General features: G+C 57.7%; 1 protein-coding gene across 7 annotated transcripts in view; it reads left to right on the top strand.

Annotated features, from left to right (window-relative positions):
- The window catches only part of AGRN (agrin), a 93,904-nt gene that overhangs the window by 76,282 nt on the left and 2,928 nt on the right, over nucleotides 1-14,694 (top strand). For 2 of the 7 annotated variants that reach the window (XM_043991654.1, XM_043991660.1), the window contains 23 exons: nucleotides 361-485; nucleotides 712-817; nucleotides 1,139-1,615; nucleotides 1,947-2,084; nucleotides 2,940-3,067; nucleotides 3,768-3,882; nucleotides 4,120-4,239; nucleotides 4,695-5,030; nucleotides 5,216-5,408; nucleotides 6,104-6,319; nucleotides 6,418-6,647; nucleotides 6,792-6,926; nucleotides 7,571-7,667; nucleotides 7,837-8,001; nucleotides 8,165-8,276; nucleotides 8,792-8,803; nucleotides 9,842-9,958; nucleotides 10,053-10,245; nucleotides 10,576-10,663; nucleotides 11,187-11,210; nucleotides 12,714-12,746; nucleotides 13,100-13,324; nucleotides 14,526-14,629. In XM_043991654.1, the coding sequence (XP_043847589.1) occupies nucleotides 361-485; nucleotides 712-817; nucleotides 1,139-1,615; nucleotides 1,947-2,084; nucleotides 2,940-3,067; nucleotides 3,768-3,882; nucleotides 4,120-4,239; nucleotides 4,695-5,030; nucleotides 5,216-5,408; nucleotides 6,104-6,319; nucleotides 6,418-6,647; nucleotides 6,792-6,926; nucleotides 7,571-7,667; nucleotides 7,837-8,001; nucleotides 8,165-8,276; nucleotides 8,792-8,803; nucleotides 9,842-9,958; nucleotides 10,053-10,245; nucleotides 10,576-10,663; nucleotides 11,187-11,210; nucleotides 12,714-12,746; nucleotides 13,100-13,324; nucleotides 14,526-14,629 (3,489 nt within the window). The remainder of the gene's footprint in view (nucleotides 1-360; nucleotides 486-711; nucleotides 818-1,138; nucleotides 1,616-1,946; nucleotides 2,085-2,939; nucleotides 3,068-3,767; nucleotides 3,883-4,119; nucleotides 4,240-4,694; nucleotides 5,031-5,215; nucleotides 5,409-6,103; nucleotides 6,320-6,417; nucleotides 6,648-6,791; nucleotides 6,927-7,570; nucleotides 7,668-7,836; nucleotides 8,002-8,164; nucleotides 8,277-8,791; nucleotides 8,804-9,841; nucleotides 9,959-10,052; nucleotides 10,246-10,575; nucleotides 10,664-11,186; nucleotides 11,211-12,713; nucleotides 12,747-13,099; nucleotides 13,325-14,525; nucleotides 14,630-14,694) is intronic. The other 5 variants (XM_043991658.1, XM_043991661.1, XM_043991656.1 and 2 more) reach the window with 4 other exon arrangements.

Raw genomic sequence — 14,694 nt, 5'->3', positions numbered from 1 at the left:
CTTCAGACATCTTGGATCCTCCCAGCCACCCCGGAGGCAGTTATTAGCCACCTTCACACTCCTGTTTTACAGATGAGTAAGCTAAGGCTTGAGTGAAGTTACTTGCCCATGGTCACATTCATTGTACCAAATAAGCATTTATTAAATGCCTGCTGTATTCTTGGCAGCATGCTAGGACAATAACGAGATGACTCCTTGTTGGGGATTACAGTCGGGATTCTTTTTCTTGTTCAACCTGGACTGGATGGATGGCCTCCGAGGTCCCGTCCCATTCTCAAGCTCTGTGATTCTCTAATACTCTACCTGCCCGCCCCAGAGGGTGGGTAGAGAACTGGAAGCTCACAGTGTCTTTACCCCTAGACCCTTCGGCTCCCAAGTCGTGTGCTGAGCTGAGCTGCGAGTTTGGGGCATCCTGCGTGGAGACTGGCAGCTCTGCCCACTGTGAGTGCCCGGCACCTGTGTGTCCAGAGGATAACATGATCAAGGTTAGTGAGGGTGTTTCTGGGGCTACAGATGGGCACCAGGGATTGTGGGAAGGAAGACTTCAGGGCTAGGGGTGGCACCTCCCTCCAAGAGCCCTCCCAGGGGGGGTGGCTGCCCCTCTGTTGCTATACATGCCTCATTCCTACCTCCCTTTCCTTTCTCCCAGCTTTTGCCCCTTGCTGCCCTCCTCCATGGCTGAGTTTTTTCTTCCTAACCCCTCCCTGCCAGGTCTGTGGCTCAGATGGGGTGACCTATGGAGATCCATGCCAGCTGAAAACCATCGCCTGCCGCCAGGGCCGGACAATCACTGTGCGGCATTTTGGGCAGTGCCACGGTGAGGAGCCCCCCAGGGATGGGCTGTACATGCTCTGCCTCAGGCTGAGGCCCTAGGCCTGGGAAGGCTAGTGTGAGCAAAGACCCTGGCGACCTTCCTGACAAGGCCAGAGGTTCATCCGTGGATCTAACCTCCTTCTGTTCCCCCCTCGTCCTCCTCCCAGCCCCCCCCATTCTCCTCCTAGCCTTAATTGAGATGAATGGTGGTCAGCCCCCTGCCTTCTCCTCCGTGGTCCATCCTCATTTGCGCGTGAGGCCCTGGCCGTTGACCATCTTCCTCTGGAAGCCACTTTATGGAAACCTCCACCCCTTCTTCTTTCAGAGTCCATCACCCACGGGAGCCCCCCTGCCCATCCTCCCACAGCTCCAGCTGTAGCGGCCTCGGAAACTGTCCAGCCCTCACTCCTGAAGTTCACCAGCCAGTCCCTGGATACCTCAGTGACCACAGAACCGGGGACTATCTGGCAGGGACGGGGTACCCGGCCTACACCCCGCAGCCACCCTACTACCCGGCCTTCTGGGCCAGCCTGGACCACGGCAGGTGTCCGCCGGACCACAGCACGGCCCTCTGCTCCTGCCCAGACTACACCGGGCATCCACAGGACAACAGTACGACCATCCACTCCATCCTGGACTACGGCAGGCGTCCACAGGAGCACAGTGCGACCTATCCTGACTGCCCCAGTAGCCCCTGCTGCCATCCCCACCTTGGCCTACTCTGAGTCGGGTAGTGCCGATGACAACAGCGGGGATGGGGAGCTCAGTGGTGACCTGGAGTCCAGCGGGGTGGGATCTGCAGGTAATCAACCCCCTTAGACTGACCCGGTCTCTGTTTTCTGTTTGCTGGAGAATTGTTATTTCTTCCTCAGTAGAGTAGAAAGGTGAGGGGTAAGGAAGTCCCACTTTGTCTGGGACACAGCAGGCCCTTAGAAGGAGTTGTTCAGTGAATGAATAGATGCAGGAAGGAATTTGTGGGTTGATGCTAATGAGAAAGGAGGCATGGCCCCTCCTCCCCTCCAACCCCCAATCGGAGAGGGAGAGTCAGTGCTGCCCCTTCTGCAAGGAGGGTCCTCTGGCCATGCTGGGGCTGCTCCCTCAGCTCTGTTCCCCCACATCTCTTCTGCCTGCAGGGATGGAGCTTTTGGAAGAGGGGGGTGTTGCAGCTCCCACCGCTGCCATTGAAAGGGCTTCCTGTTACAACCTACCCCTGGGCTGCTGCTCGGATGGAGAGACACCTGCCCTGGATACTGAGGGCACCAACTGCCCGGGTATGTGGCCCCACCAAGGGCCCCCGGGGGCTGGGCCCTGGAGGGCGGGGCTACGTCTGAGCAGGCTGGTCACCTCCTCCCCGATGCCACCCTCCCCATTCGGTAGTTTTGGCCTTTGCTAGGCCCAAGAGGAGCACGGGGTCTCTACTGATTCCCCCCCCACCCCAACCTCACAGACAAGGATTCCTCTCTCTCATTTCTATCCCCTCCTTCTAACTCTGGGCACTGGGTGTGAAACACCTCCCCCTTGCTTCAATGTTGGACCTTCCACTCTGAATAGTTATCTATGTTATTCAGTTGCTTACTGATGCGTTCTCTTTCTCCATTAGAGTGTAAGCTCTCTGAGGGCAGGCACATTTTTGCCTTTCTCTGTATGCTCAGTGTAGTAGGCACTTAATAAGTGCTTATTTGATTTGGGCAGCGACTCCTGGGGCAGGGGCAGCGCCCAGGGGAAAAGTCTGCCCTACTCCTGGGGCGCCCCTGCCTGGATGGGCGGCTGTGGGAGGTAGGCCTGTGTGTGGATTTCCTTTGTAGTTCTTGGCACGTGCGATGTGAGTGTGTGCGCGCACGTGTGTGTGTGTGCCCGCTGTGTTCTGGCTAATGTCTCTCTTTTGTTACCTAGGCAGCCCCGGGGGCACCTGCCGTTGGGCCCACCGCCCAGAGGAGGCTGTGTGGTAACTGGGTGCCCCTGCCAGCTCCCATTAACCTCCATAGCCCCATCTCACTAACCACCCGCCTGCCTTGCTCGCCTGCTATCCTGGGGCCCGGGCCCCCACGCCAGCATGGCGGAATGGCCAGTGGACTGCGGGGAGAGGGGCTCATTTCCTCCTTCTCTCCACTCCCCATCCCTCACAGCCACTAAGGTGTTCCAGGGAGTGCTGGTCTTAGAAGAGGTCGAGGGACAGGAGTTGTTCTATACCCCAGAGATGGCAGATCCCAAGTCAGAACTCTTTGGGGAGACGGCCCGAAGCATCGAGAGTGTGGTATGACTTCTGTCCCTGCCCTGGGGTTCTTAAAAATCTAGCCTTCCCCCCTTCCCGCCCCCCAAGTAGAGTGCTCACCAGCCAGAACTCCAGGGCATAAGAGTAGAGTCATTTATTAATGATCCACTATATGCCAGACTATATAATTATTATCTCATTTGAGCCTCAAAATAACCCTGGGACAGATGTATTTTACAGATGAGGGAACTGAGGCAAACAGAGGTGAAGTGACTTGCCCAGGGTCACACAGCTAGTAAGTGTCTGAGGCTGGATTTGAACTCCAGTCTTTTTGACTCCAGGGTAGGTGCTCCATGCATTGTAGTGCCTCACAGGAGGTTAGGTTCAGGGATGCATTGACCAAGGGCCTGGGAGACCCCAGAACTGGGAAACTGTGGACCTCCCCATCCTGACCTCCCCAAGAAAATGAACCATCATCCAAAATGAGTCCAGCTAATCCAGAGACAGGAGCATGGACTGATGACCTCTGCAGACCTGTAGTCTCTGTCATTTTCCCAGCTCCCCACTCTCACCCTCGCCCATGAGGGCCACAGAATATAAACCGGAGGCCTTCTGAATCTCCTGGGGCCTCATCCTCCCCTTGTGGTCATCAACCATGCCCATCTGTGTCAGCACCACCCTGGGGAGAGGAGGATGGGTCTCCCCTGAGCTGAGCGCCTGCCTCCCTGTCCCCACCCCACAGCTGGAGGGCCTGTTCCGGAATTCAGACGTCAAGAAGGACTTCCGGAGTGTCCGCATGCGGGACCTGGGGCCGGGTGGCTCTGTGCGTGCCATTGTGGATGCCCACTTTGACCCCTGTGAGTGAGGAGCCTGCCTGCCCCTGCATTCCCCAGGGCATGGGGTGGGGCGGTCCAGATGATGGAGTGTCTTGGGCAGGGAGGAGGGGGGGCTCAGGGACAAAAGGGCCTGTGTGGGAGCTTCTAACAATAACCCCCTTGTCTGGGATCCTGACTGGGGAGGGGGAAGGGGCAGTTGGGGTCAGTGCTTCTTAAGTAGCTGCCCCCGTCCCCCCTTTTCCTTCCCTCTCCCCCCAGCCACATCCTTCACGGCCCTTGATGTGGGCCGGGCCCTGCTGAAACAGATCAGAGCATCCAAGAAGAGGGTCCTGGAGGTGAAACAGCCTGTGGCGGACCACGTGAAGTTCATGGACTTTGGTGAGTGCCAGCCTCGCCCAGCCGGGCCTGCTGATCCAGGGGACCTGTCGGGCCTGTTGTCTGCCCCATTCACCTCGGGATGCAGGATTCTGTGGCCTCCCTCCTGTGGGGGCTCAGCAGGTGCTCGGCTGCCTTCCCCGCTTCCCGCCCACCCCTGTGAGCCTTGTGATACTACTGCCCAGGGGAGAGGGCTGTCCTTGGTTCCCCAAGCTAAAGGACAGGGCGACCTCAGAGAGCCCAGCTGGGAGATGGCCCTTAACTGGACAAAGTGGCCTTTCTTAACTAACTGGGCTCCTTCACCACCCTCCTGCCTGGAACAAGTGGTAAATTGCATTAAAGGAGCAGCAGAAGCCGCCCAGTGGGGGATGGACCCCTCTTACCCCCCTCCCCCCGCTGCCTGGCCCCTTCCCCTCCATCACACACCGGGCACTAACGGGTCCTTTCCTCTCTTGCAGACTGGCTCCCTATGCTGTTCACCACAGCTACTACCACCACCACCGTGGCCACGGCCGAGGCCATGACCCCCGGCAGCCGCCACACCTCTCCTGTGACCGCACACACTCTGTATCCAGGTCACCTGGGCCGGCCCCACAGCAGGACTCTGGCACCACCAGCGACTCGCAGACCGCCTGCCACCGTGGCCCTGCCCCCTGCCACTCTCCCTGTGACCAGGAGACCTCCCCGGCCTTGTGACTCCCACCCCTGCCTCCATGGAGGCACCTGTGAGGATAATGGCAAGGACTTCAGCTGCAGCTGCCCAGCTGGCAGAGGCGGTGCCGTCTGTGAGAAAGGTTAGGGGGCCGGTGGGTGAGGAGCTGGGGGAGTGCTGGGGAGAGAGAGGAGTTGGGCCCAGGCCCCACAGGATGCCCTCTTCTGTCCTCCTGGGCCACCTGTGTGCCCTTGGAGTGGGGGGCAGGGGATGAGGGTGGAGGCTGGGGCACCACCCCCCCAGCATACCTTTTGTGCCCTCCCCCAGCTGTGCAGTATTTCGTGCCCGCCTTTGGGGGCAGATCCTACCTGGCCTTCCCCACACTCCGGGCCTACCACACCCTGCGTGTAGCCATGGAGTTTCGGGTGTCTGAGCCCCATGGGCTGCTTCTATACAATGGGCAGAGCTCGGGCAAGGACTTTATCGCGCTCACACTGGTCAATGGCTTTGTGGAACTCAGGTACGGGCAAGAGGGTGGGACCCTGGACTCTCAGACAGCCCAGTGGCTGGGAGATGGACGGATGGACAGATGGGTGGACGAGTGCGGGGCTGGGACCTGAGCCTGTGTGTATGTGTGGCCTGGCTTATGGGGGAAAGTGTGCATGGGACTCTGAGAGATACTGTGGACATGGAACACTGAGCATGTGTGTGTGTGTGTGTGTGTGTGTGTGTGTGTGTGTGTGTGTGTGTGTGTGTGTGTATGTGAGAGAGAGAGAGAGAGAGAGAAAGAGAGACAGAGACAGAGACACAGAGAGAGACAGAGACACTGGGTTGGCCCACTCTGTGGTTCTTTGTGACCCTGTGCGTGCTTTGGGATTATCTTGATTAGATGGGGGCAAAGGTTTCATGGTGTAGATGGAAAAGGGAGTCGGCAAATCTGGATTCGAATTTTCCCTTGGCCCTTTACTTCCCATGTGTCATCTAATTTGAGCCAAATCACTCAAGCCCTTTCCAGGTCTCAGTTTCTGAATCTATAAAATGACTCTAAGACCCCACCTGGCTCTATAAGCCCATCAGATGTTACCCTCTGGGTCAGGTGTAGGTAAGGTAGGTGGTGACTGTAGGAAGGTACTAGACTTCTGAAGTGAGGGGTCGGGGGCCCCTGTGTGCCTTGGCCCTGAGCTCCTACCCACCACCTCCTCCTATACCCACCAGGTTTGACACGGGCTCAGGCATGGGCATCGTCACCAGCAAGGTGCCTGTGGAGCGTGGCCGGTGGCACCACCTGGTGGTGACAAGGAACCGCCGTCAAGGGATGCTCTCCGTGGATGGGGAGCCCCACGTGACTGGCGAGAGTCCCAGCGGCACCGACGGTCTCAACCTGGACACAGACCTGTTTGTGGGTGGTGTCCCAGAGGACCAGGCATCTGTGTGAGTGGGGTCAGGTGGAGCAGGGCAGGGTCAGGGTCTGGGAGGCAGAGCCTACTAGGCCCTGGCACTGACCCTGGCCCTGGCCCCTTCCCCTGCAGAGTGTCAGAGCGCACATCAGCCCGGGCTGGCCTGAGGGGCTGCATTCGCCTCTTGGATGTGAACAACCAGAGAATTGGGCTTCGGGAGAAGGGCCCAGACGTTCTCTATGGCTCAGGGGTGGGCGAGTGTGGGAACAACCCCTGCCTGCCTAACCCCTGCCACCACGGGGCCACCTGCCAGGCCCGAGAGGCTGACATGTTCCACTGTCAGTGTCCAAAGGGCCGAGAAGGTGAGGCCGGTGGTCTGGACGTGGGCCTGGCTGGGGAAGGGCGGGAAGACACAGTCAGGGCCAGAGGCTGAGGACGGGCAGACCGGAAGAGGACTCGGGAGTTTTTGCTGCTTGTGGTCCCTGAATCTCCTTCCGCACCCCCAGGCCCTACTTGTGCTGATGAGAGGAATCCCTGCCAGCCCAACCCTTGTCAAGGGGCAGCTACCTGCCGAGTGCTGCCCGAAGGAGGTGCCAAATGCGAATGCCCCATGGGCCGCGGGGGCCAGTTCTGTCAGACAGGTGAGGCTGGGACATGGGGGCGGGGGGGAGAAGAGGCAGGGACAGTTGGGGATATAGAGTCCCAGCCATCCTGAGGGGTAGAAGGAGGGCAGGGGGCAGCTAGGTGGCACAGTGGATAAAGCACCAGCCCTGATACTTACTAGCTGTGTGACCCTGAGCAAGTCATTTAACCCTCATCGTCCCACCCAAATAAAGAAAAAAGGAGAGCAAGCTGTTTGCAGGGGAGGTGCAGAGGATGGCACCAACAGGTCACACTCCCTTGTGGGGAGAGATTATCTCCCATATTCCATTCATGTCCCCAGCACCCAGCATGGCATCAGGTGCATAGTAGGCCGTTAATCAGTGCTTGTCAGTTGATTCTGCGTCAGCATCTTGGGGCAGATGCCCAGGGGGTCCCAGTCTAGTTATGCCCTAGGACAGGGTCTTGGAGGAGCCTTACTCTAAAGCTGGCTAGTCTCATCAGCTCATTTTACAAATGAGGAGACAGAAGGCAGGATTTGAAACCAGGTCCTCTCCCTGCAAGGTCTCAGGGACCTCTGAGGCCGGGCCCCTCCCCTTCCAGATGAGGGAGCTGAGAGAGGTGTGGGAGGGAAGCCAGGTCATGGGCCATAAACTTCCTGACTTCCCTCTTCCCCATTCCCCAGTCACAGAGCAAGATCCGTCCAGACCCTTCCTTCCCACCTTTAGCGGCTTTTCCTACCTGGAACTGAAAGGCCTGCACACCTTCGGGGATGTCCGGGGGTGAGAGGAGCTGGGATGGGGAGCCAGGTCAAGGGGGGTGGGCATGGGGGAGGGCACCTCTGGTCTGGCTCCTGGCTTTCCCCACAGGCCAGCTGAGAGCTAGGGGAGGACACCGTGGTGAGGGCCCATAGGCAGGGGGATGACTGCAGTGACCTCCCAACTACCACAGGGAGAAGATGGTTATGGAGGTCGTGTTCCTGGCCCGGAGTCCTAGTGGTGTCCTGTTCTACAACGGGCAGAAGACAGATGGCAAAGGTGACTTTGTGTCTCTGGCTCTGCACGGCGGGCATCTGGAATACCGTTATGACCTGGGCAAGGGAGCCGCAGTGATCAGGTGAATGACTAGGACTGGGACTGCACCTGGTGCCCAGGCTGGGCAGGGGAGACTGAGGGCTGCGCTGGGGCTGGCTGGACTGGGGCTAGCCAGGCAGGGTTGGACAGGCCGGGGCTGGGCAGGGGCTGGCTGTCGTCAGACTGCCTTGTCTCCCGTCCCCCAGGAGCAAGGAGCCCATTGCCCTAAACAAATGGATCCAAGTCTCTCTGGAGAGGAACGGGAGGAAGGGGGCCATGTGGATCAACGATGGGGAACGTGTGCTGGGAGAGTCCCCGGTAAGTGGGCTGGGTGGGTGGGGAACCTTAGAGCAAGCTGGCAGGACCTGACCAGAGCAGACCCCCTCCCCCTCCCCCGGGACTCCAGCGGGGGGTTGTGGGAGCGGGGGAAGGATAGGGAAGGTCTTAGCACCAGAACTGATCTGGGGGAAAGGGATGCTGGGACCCTGGAGCGCAGATGGGTGTCTGGGGGGAGGGACTCTCCCTGCTTCTCCTGCAGCCCTGTTGCTGTTCTCCCATAGCAATCCTGTAAAGTTCTTGTACTTCTGCTGCCCCCCTATGCCGTGCCCCTCTTCTGCTTAGACTTAACCGTAGGGGAGGGCCTATGGGACCCCCTCCTCCCCCCTCGGGACCCCCTGGCATTACCCTACTGACCTGTTCTCTCTCTCTCCCTGTCCGTCGATCCCTGTCTCTGTCCGTCCGTCTTTGTCTCCGTTCTTTTCCCTCCTCACTTGCCCCTCTCTTGCCCCCCTCTGCACTGCCTCTCTCTGCAATCGCCCCCCTCTGGATTTCAGAAATCCCGAAAGGTACAGATAAGTATTGCTTCTGTTCGCCCTGTCCTCTAACTCTACGTCATTCTAACCTGACCTGTAGTTCTCTGTGGACATGTCCCTTCCTCCGCCCCTCCCCAAACCCTCCCCAGCCTGTAAGCTCCTGCAGGGCAGGCTTAGGTCCCTGTCTCTGCTGAAGTTACCCTTTCAAAGGCTATGCCAGCAGACCCAGGCCAGTGAGGCTAGTCTGGTCTGAGACCCAGCTGGGCTAAGTTTCGGAGAGGCTCATTATCAGATTGGTGAGGGCAGGTGAATTTTTTGGCTCCAGTAACTCGAGAATATCACAAGTGATTGATAGAGGGGTTGCAGTCTGCATCAGTGGCGAGATTTCCCAAACCAATGAAATCAAAGCAAGAAGTGTCCCTAGCACTAGCTTGGGGTTGTAAGCACTGGAAACACTTACACTGTGAATCCTGGCTGCCTGGGAGAATGACTCAAACCTTAAATCACGTTTCTCCCACTTTACTATTTGCAGGCTCCTTGAGAGCTGGGATTCTTTTCTTTTTGTCTTTGTGTTCCTAGTGCCTAAAACAGTACCTGGCACACCGTAAGTGCCTCATAAATGCTTGGCTGCTTGCCGACTTCTCTGGGCCTCAGTTCTCTCCTTTGTAAAGTGAGGGGGTTAGACTGCTTGACCTCTGAGGGCCCTTCTGGCTCTCTGAATTGAATTGTTAAGTTGGCTGTCTTCCTCCTGTTCCTTGTTGTTTCCCATCGCTCACCTCCATCTTCACCCAGATCCAGTGTCTAGAGTAGCCGCCTCCATGTCCCTCTTCTTCCATTCTTGACTTCCTGCCCTTCATCTAATGATACCCCATTGTCAGCCATTTTCATGTGTTCTAATGAATGCTGGGTAATCATTGTCTTTGGGAATGGGGAGGAGGCTGTTTGTGGTTGGAGGGGATCAAAAGTTTGTCCCCTTGGGTCTCTCAGACTCAAGGGAAGGCGTGTCTGGTGCAGTCCCCACTTCTGACTAAGATTCTCATGGTTTCCTCTCCTCCCCACCCCCCAACCCAGATGCCACACACTGTCCTCAACTTGAAGGAGCCGCTATATGTTGGGGGTGCTCCTGACTTCAGCAAACTGGCCCGTGCTGCTGCTGTCTCTGGAGGCTTTGACGGGGTCATTCAGATGGTAAGAGCTGTCCTGGGTACAGGAAGGGGAGCCAGAGGTGGGACACGGCCCCTAGATAGCACCCACACCTCTCCCTTCTCTCCCCTGTATCCAGGTCTCACTAAAGGGCCGCCAGCTGCTGACAAGAGAAAATGTCTTGGATGCTGTTGAGATCTCTTCCTTCCCTGACCACCCCTGTACCCGGGCCTCGGGCCAGCCCTGCCTCAATGGGGGCTCCTGCTCTCCCCAGCAGGACACCTACGAGTGCCTGTGCCCAGGGGGCTTCACAGGGGCCCACTGCGAGAAGGGTGAGGCCGGGGCTTGGTTAGGGGGTGGTTTGGGAGAGAAGCCTGACAGGACAGAGGTGTACCGCATTGGCTTTCTTCCACCATAGCTAGAGAGATAAAGGGAGGTGAGGTTTAGAAGGAGAGGGAGCCTGGTGTGGTAGGAAGCAAGCTGGCATGAGATGATCTGGGTTCAAATCCCAACCCAGCCTTTTCTGACCTGTAAGAACTTTAGCAAGAATTTCATGTTTCTGGGGAGAATTTTTCCCAGCAAAGTGAAGGATGGTTCCTAAGGTCCCTTCTGGCTCTAATCTGATGGTCCTAACTCCTTCCCCTTCACCCCACCATACCCAGGGCTGATTGAGAAGTCGGCTGCTGACCTGGACTCCATCGCCTTTGATGGACGCACATTCATTGAGTATCACAATGCTGTGACCACAAGGTAATGCTTCCCTGACCGCCCCCAGCCTCTCACTGGGCCCCTCTCCAGCTGTCTCCAGGACTGTCAGCAGCCTCTAAGAAGAGTGGGAGGGAGACCACAGGCGGAGATGGGAGTCAAGATCAATGTCTCTGACCAGATTCCTCCCCTGGTCCTAGCTTGGGGTGGGGAGCAGTGTCCTTCCTTCTTTTCTTTTTCCTTTTTTTTTTTTTTTTTTGTGGGACAATGAGGGTTAAGTGACTTGCCCAAGGTTACACAGCTAGTAAGTGTCAAGTATCCGAGGTTGGATTTGAACCCAGGTCCTCCTGAATCCAGGGCTGGTGCTTTATCCACTGCACCACCTAGCTGGCCCCGCAGTGTCTTTTTCTTTCTGGTTGTCCTTCCTACTTTCCAGTTGGCCCCATCTCCCCTCTTACTGTCTTGGCCCTCTGTACTTTCTGTATGTCTTTGTTGTCTGTCTGTCTTCTGTCCCTAATTGCCTGTCTCTGTCCTGCCTTCTCACTGTCCTTGTTTCTCTGTTTCCAAGCGAACTGACCAATGAGATCCCAGCGTAAGTAACACAGTGGCCCCCTCCTCCTCATTGGACACCTGCCATCTTCATTGATCATACAGCCATCTCCAGCCCCAACCTCTCCCTCTTTCCCCAGGCCCTGTTCTCATAGGTCAGCCCTCCTTAGGGACTGTCCTTCCATTCTCAGACTCCTTATCCTCAGGGGGTACTACAGGTCAAAGTTCTTCCCCCAATCTTCCCAGGCCATCTATCTATCTTAGGGCTCCCCGTCCTCATAGGCCCACTGGCCCTAAGCTGGAAGTCACCATCAAGCATCCTCATGCACTAACCAGACATCCCCAGACCCGAACACCACCCCTCCGCCTTCACATGCCATCCATCCATCCCCTACCCCAAGAGGCCACCCATCCCCAGGCCTATCTTCAGGTAGGGAAGCATCCCCAGGGCAGGGCCCAGGGCTGCTGGGAGCAGTGGAGAGAGCAGAAACTGGGGTTCAGAGCCATAATAGGGAAGATTCAGGTCAGATATCAGGAAGAACTTCCCTGCCTGTTAGGAGGCTCCAGATGTGACAGACACATCTCTGCCTTTCTCTTGAGCCTCAGTTTCCCTCTCTTACACGTGGGTGGGGTCACCTGATCTGGGCAGTTGGGTGAGGCCATGAGGCCGGTGCCAGTCCTCAGACCCGAGTGAGTCAGGCTGGGTTAGGTTAGTTTTCCTTTCAGAGAGACATAGCCACCATTCTCTCAGTGATATCTCTCACAATGCCCCTAAGGACCTTGTATGTGTACACCCGTGCCTGGGTACGTCTGTCTCTGTGTAGCGCCCATGTGTGTTAGCACACTTGGTATGCTGTGTCTCCCCTACAAAGCATCTATCTCCTTGACCTGCTGTCCTGCTTCATGCCATCCCTTCTCCTCCATTGGGAACTAAGAGTTGGGCTCTGTCTGGCCCTGGGCTGGCGTTGGTGCTGCTGGCTGGGTGTCTGCTTGCTCTCAGTGGCCCGGCCACTGACCATCCCCCTCCCCAAGGAAGCCCTTCAACCCTCTCTCTGCTGTGTTCCATCCCTAGTATTAAGACCCCATCTCTCCCAGTTCTCTGATTTGGGGAGAGTTGGCCAGTCTCTTCCTATGCGGTTTCTTCAGGATTCTAGAGAGGGCAAAGGGAAGGCCTTATGATTCCTTCCTTGTACCCAAGACAGATCCAGCTATGCCAGTGCCCCCTCCACCCCCAGCTACTCCTGGAAAAACCATCTACCAGGGCTTGATAGTGGGGAGGTCTACCCCAAGTGAAGTGAGCAACCTTTGGAGGGCCCAGCCCCCTTCAAGGAGGCCCTTAATTCCCAGAAGCACTAGGGGAGCAGGGTGCCCCTGGCCAACAGCTTCCTCCTTTCCCCGTCACTTCCCCGGGGTCGTTGGTCTCAGGGGATCCAGTGTCCCTCCTTGGGGGCTCCCTCAGCCTCCTCCTCGAGGGCTCCCTGCCTCCCCTGCTCAGGCTGCCTCTTCTTGTGCTTACTGCTTCCCTCCCTCTCTTCTTGCTTCTAAGTCCTGATGCTCTGGACTCTGGGGTCCTTTCCAGGTGAGCTTGTGCCCACATGCCCAGGCCCACTGTGGCCTCCCTGCCTGCCTGCCTGCCTCTCTTAACCTCGTAGTGTCTCTCTGTGTCTCTTCATCTCTTATGTGTCTCTTGGTGTCTGGGTCTCTGAACTTCTTTGTCAGTCTCTGCCTCTTGGGTCCCTCTGTCAGTGTCCCTGCCTTTCTCTTGTCCCCCTCCCACTGTGCCTCTGCCTCCCCTCCAGCTTTGTGTGTGCATGTCTAACCTTGACGCGTTGGTGCCCTGGGGCAGCTGCTCCCTTCCTCTGTCCAGCTGGGCAGTCCCCCACCCCCACCCCGGCTGGTCCCTGACAGCCTGTCCCATCCTCTGCCCCACAGCGAGAAGGCCCTTCAAGAGAACCACTTTGAGCTGAGCCTGCGGACGGAAGCCATGCAGGGACTGGTGCTGTGGAGTGGCAAGGGCACCGAGCGGGCTGATTACATTGCGCTGGCCATCGTGAATGGCCGCCTGCAGATGACCTATGACCTGGGCTCCCAGCCCGTTGTGTTGCACTCCACGGTGCCTGTTAACACCAACCGCTGGCTGCGTGTCAAGGCCTCCAGGTCAGCAGGAGCCGGGGATGGGGGTGGGGGGGGTGGGGGGTGGTTGGGGAGGAGGACAGCTGCACAGGCCAAAGGCCGGCTGTCTCGGGCTGTGGCCCAGCTTGGCCCACTGGCCCTGGAGCTAATAATAGAGGTGAGAGCCGGGGCAGGGGGTACCGGCTGTGCCCAGACTTGCCTGTCCCAGATTCTAGGAATGGCCAGGAGTTTGGGGGTGGGGAGTGCTTTGGAGGGGAGAATGCCCAGGCCTGCCCCGGGGACACAGCTTGGTTATTTACAGCACAGGGTGGGCCAGGCCAGGCCAGGCCAGAGCAGGGACAGCTGTAGGGGGTGTCTGACATGCTTCAGCCAGTGGGCAGGCAGGCAGGCAGGTGGGAGGGTAGGCAGGCCCAGACAGCAGCCTGGCCCCCAGAAGTAGGAATCCTGGCCCTGCCAGCCTCAGGCAGGGGCTGATGGAGCACCGGAGGGGGAATAAAGACCATGGGGGAATGGGGGAATGGGGCATAGAGCCGTCAGTGGGTGGAGGCAGAGGCAAAGATTAGCATTGATTGAACCTTCCCTGGGATAGGAGAGGAGAACTGTCAGAACCTCATTGTAACCCATCCTCGGGCTCAATTTGTTAGACCGAGTGTGGCACGCTTCATGCCCAAACATACGTGGATGCACGGACACATGGACACACAGAGAGATGCGTACATACACTAACCCCTAAGGCCTACTGTATTCTCAGGTGCGAGCACATACAGGGACCAATATGCACGCACATATTGGGAGACGAACTCCCCCTTGGACATGCATGCCCCCACAGATACCCTCAGAAACAGCCACATGTACACACAGATACATGACAACACACGGTCATACACTGGCATGCCCACATCTATGCTCTAAGACATGCTGCATACGTACAGACATGCACACGTGACCACCCAGAAACATACAGGAAATGGATTTAACCCCTGAAAGCAGGGGACTCTTATTGCAAGGTGGGCAAGGCCAGTCAGACGGTGGCAAGCCCACTAGGCTTCCTGGAGGAGGTGAGGTGGGAAAAAGGGCTGGGAGCGTGAGCGTGTGTGTGTGTGTGTGTGTGTGTGTGTGTGTGTGTGTGTGTGCGCGTGTGTGCGCGTGTGTGCGCGTGTGTGCGCGCATGCATGTGTGCACGAGGACACAATTCAGCTTCCCTGCTCTCTCTCCCACCCCACAGAGTACAAAGGGAAGGCTCCCTTCAGGTCGGCAATGAGGCCCCGGTGACTGGATCCTCCCCACTGGGGGCCACGCAGTTGGACACAGATGGAGCCCTGTGGCTGGGTGAGCTTCGAGGGTCGGGGTGGGGGGGGGAGGGGGGAGGGGGAGGGAAAGTCACTTTTTAGGAG

The sequence above is a fragment of the Dromiciops gliroides genome, chromosome 3, assembly GCF_019393635.1.
Source record: "Dromiciops gliroides isolate mDroGli1 chromosome 3, mDroGli1.pri, whole genome shotgun sequence".
Classification (NCBI taxonomy): Eukaryota; Metazoa; Chordata; class Mammalia; order Microbiotheria; family Microbiotheriidae; genus Dromiciops; species Dromiciops gliroides.
This window is presented reverse-complemented; position numbering and strand designations above follow the sequence as displayed.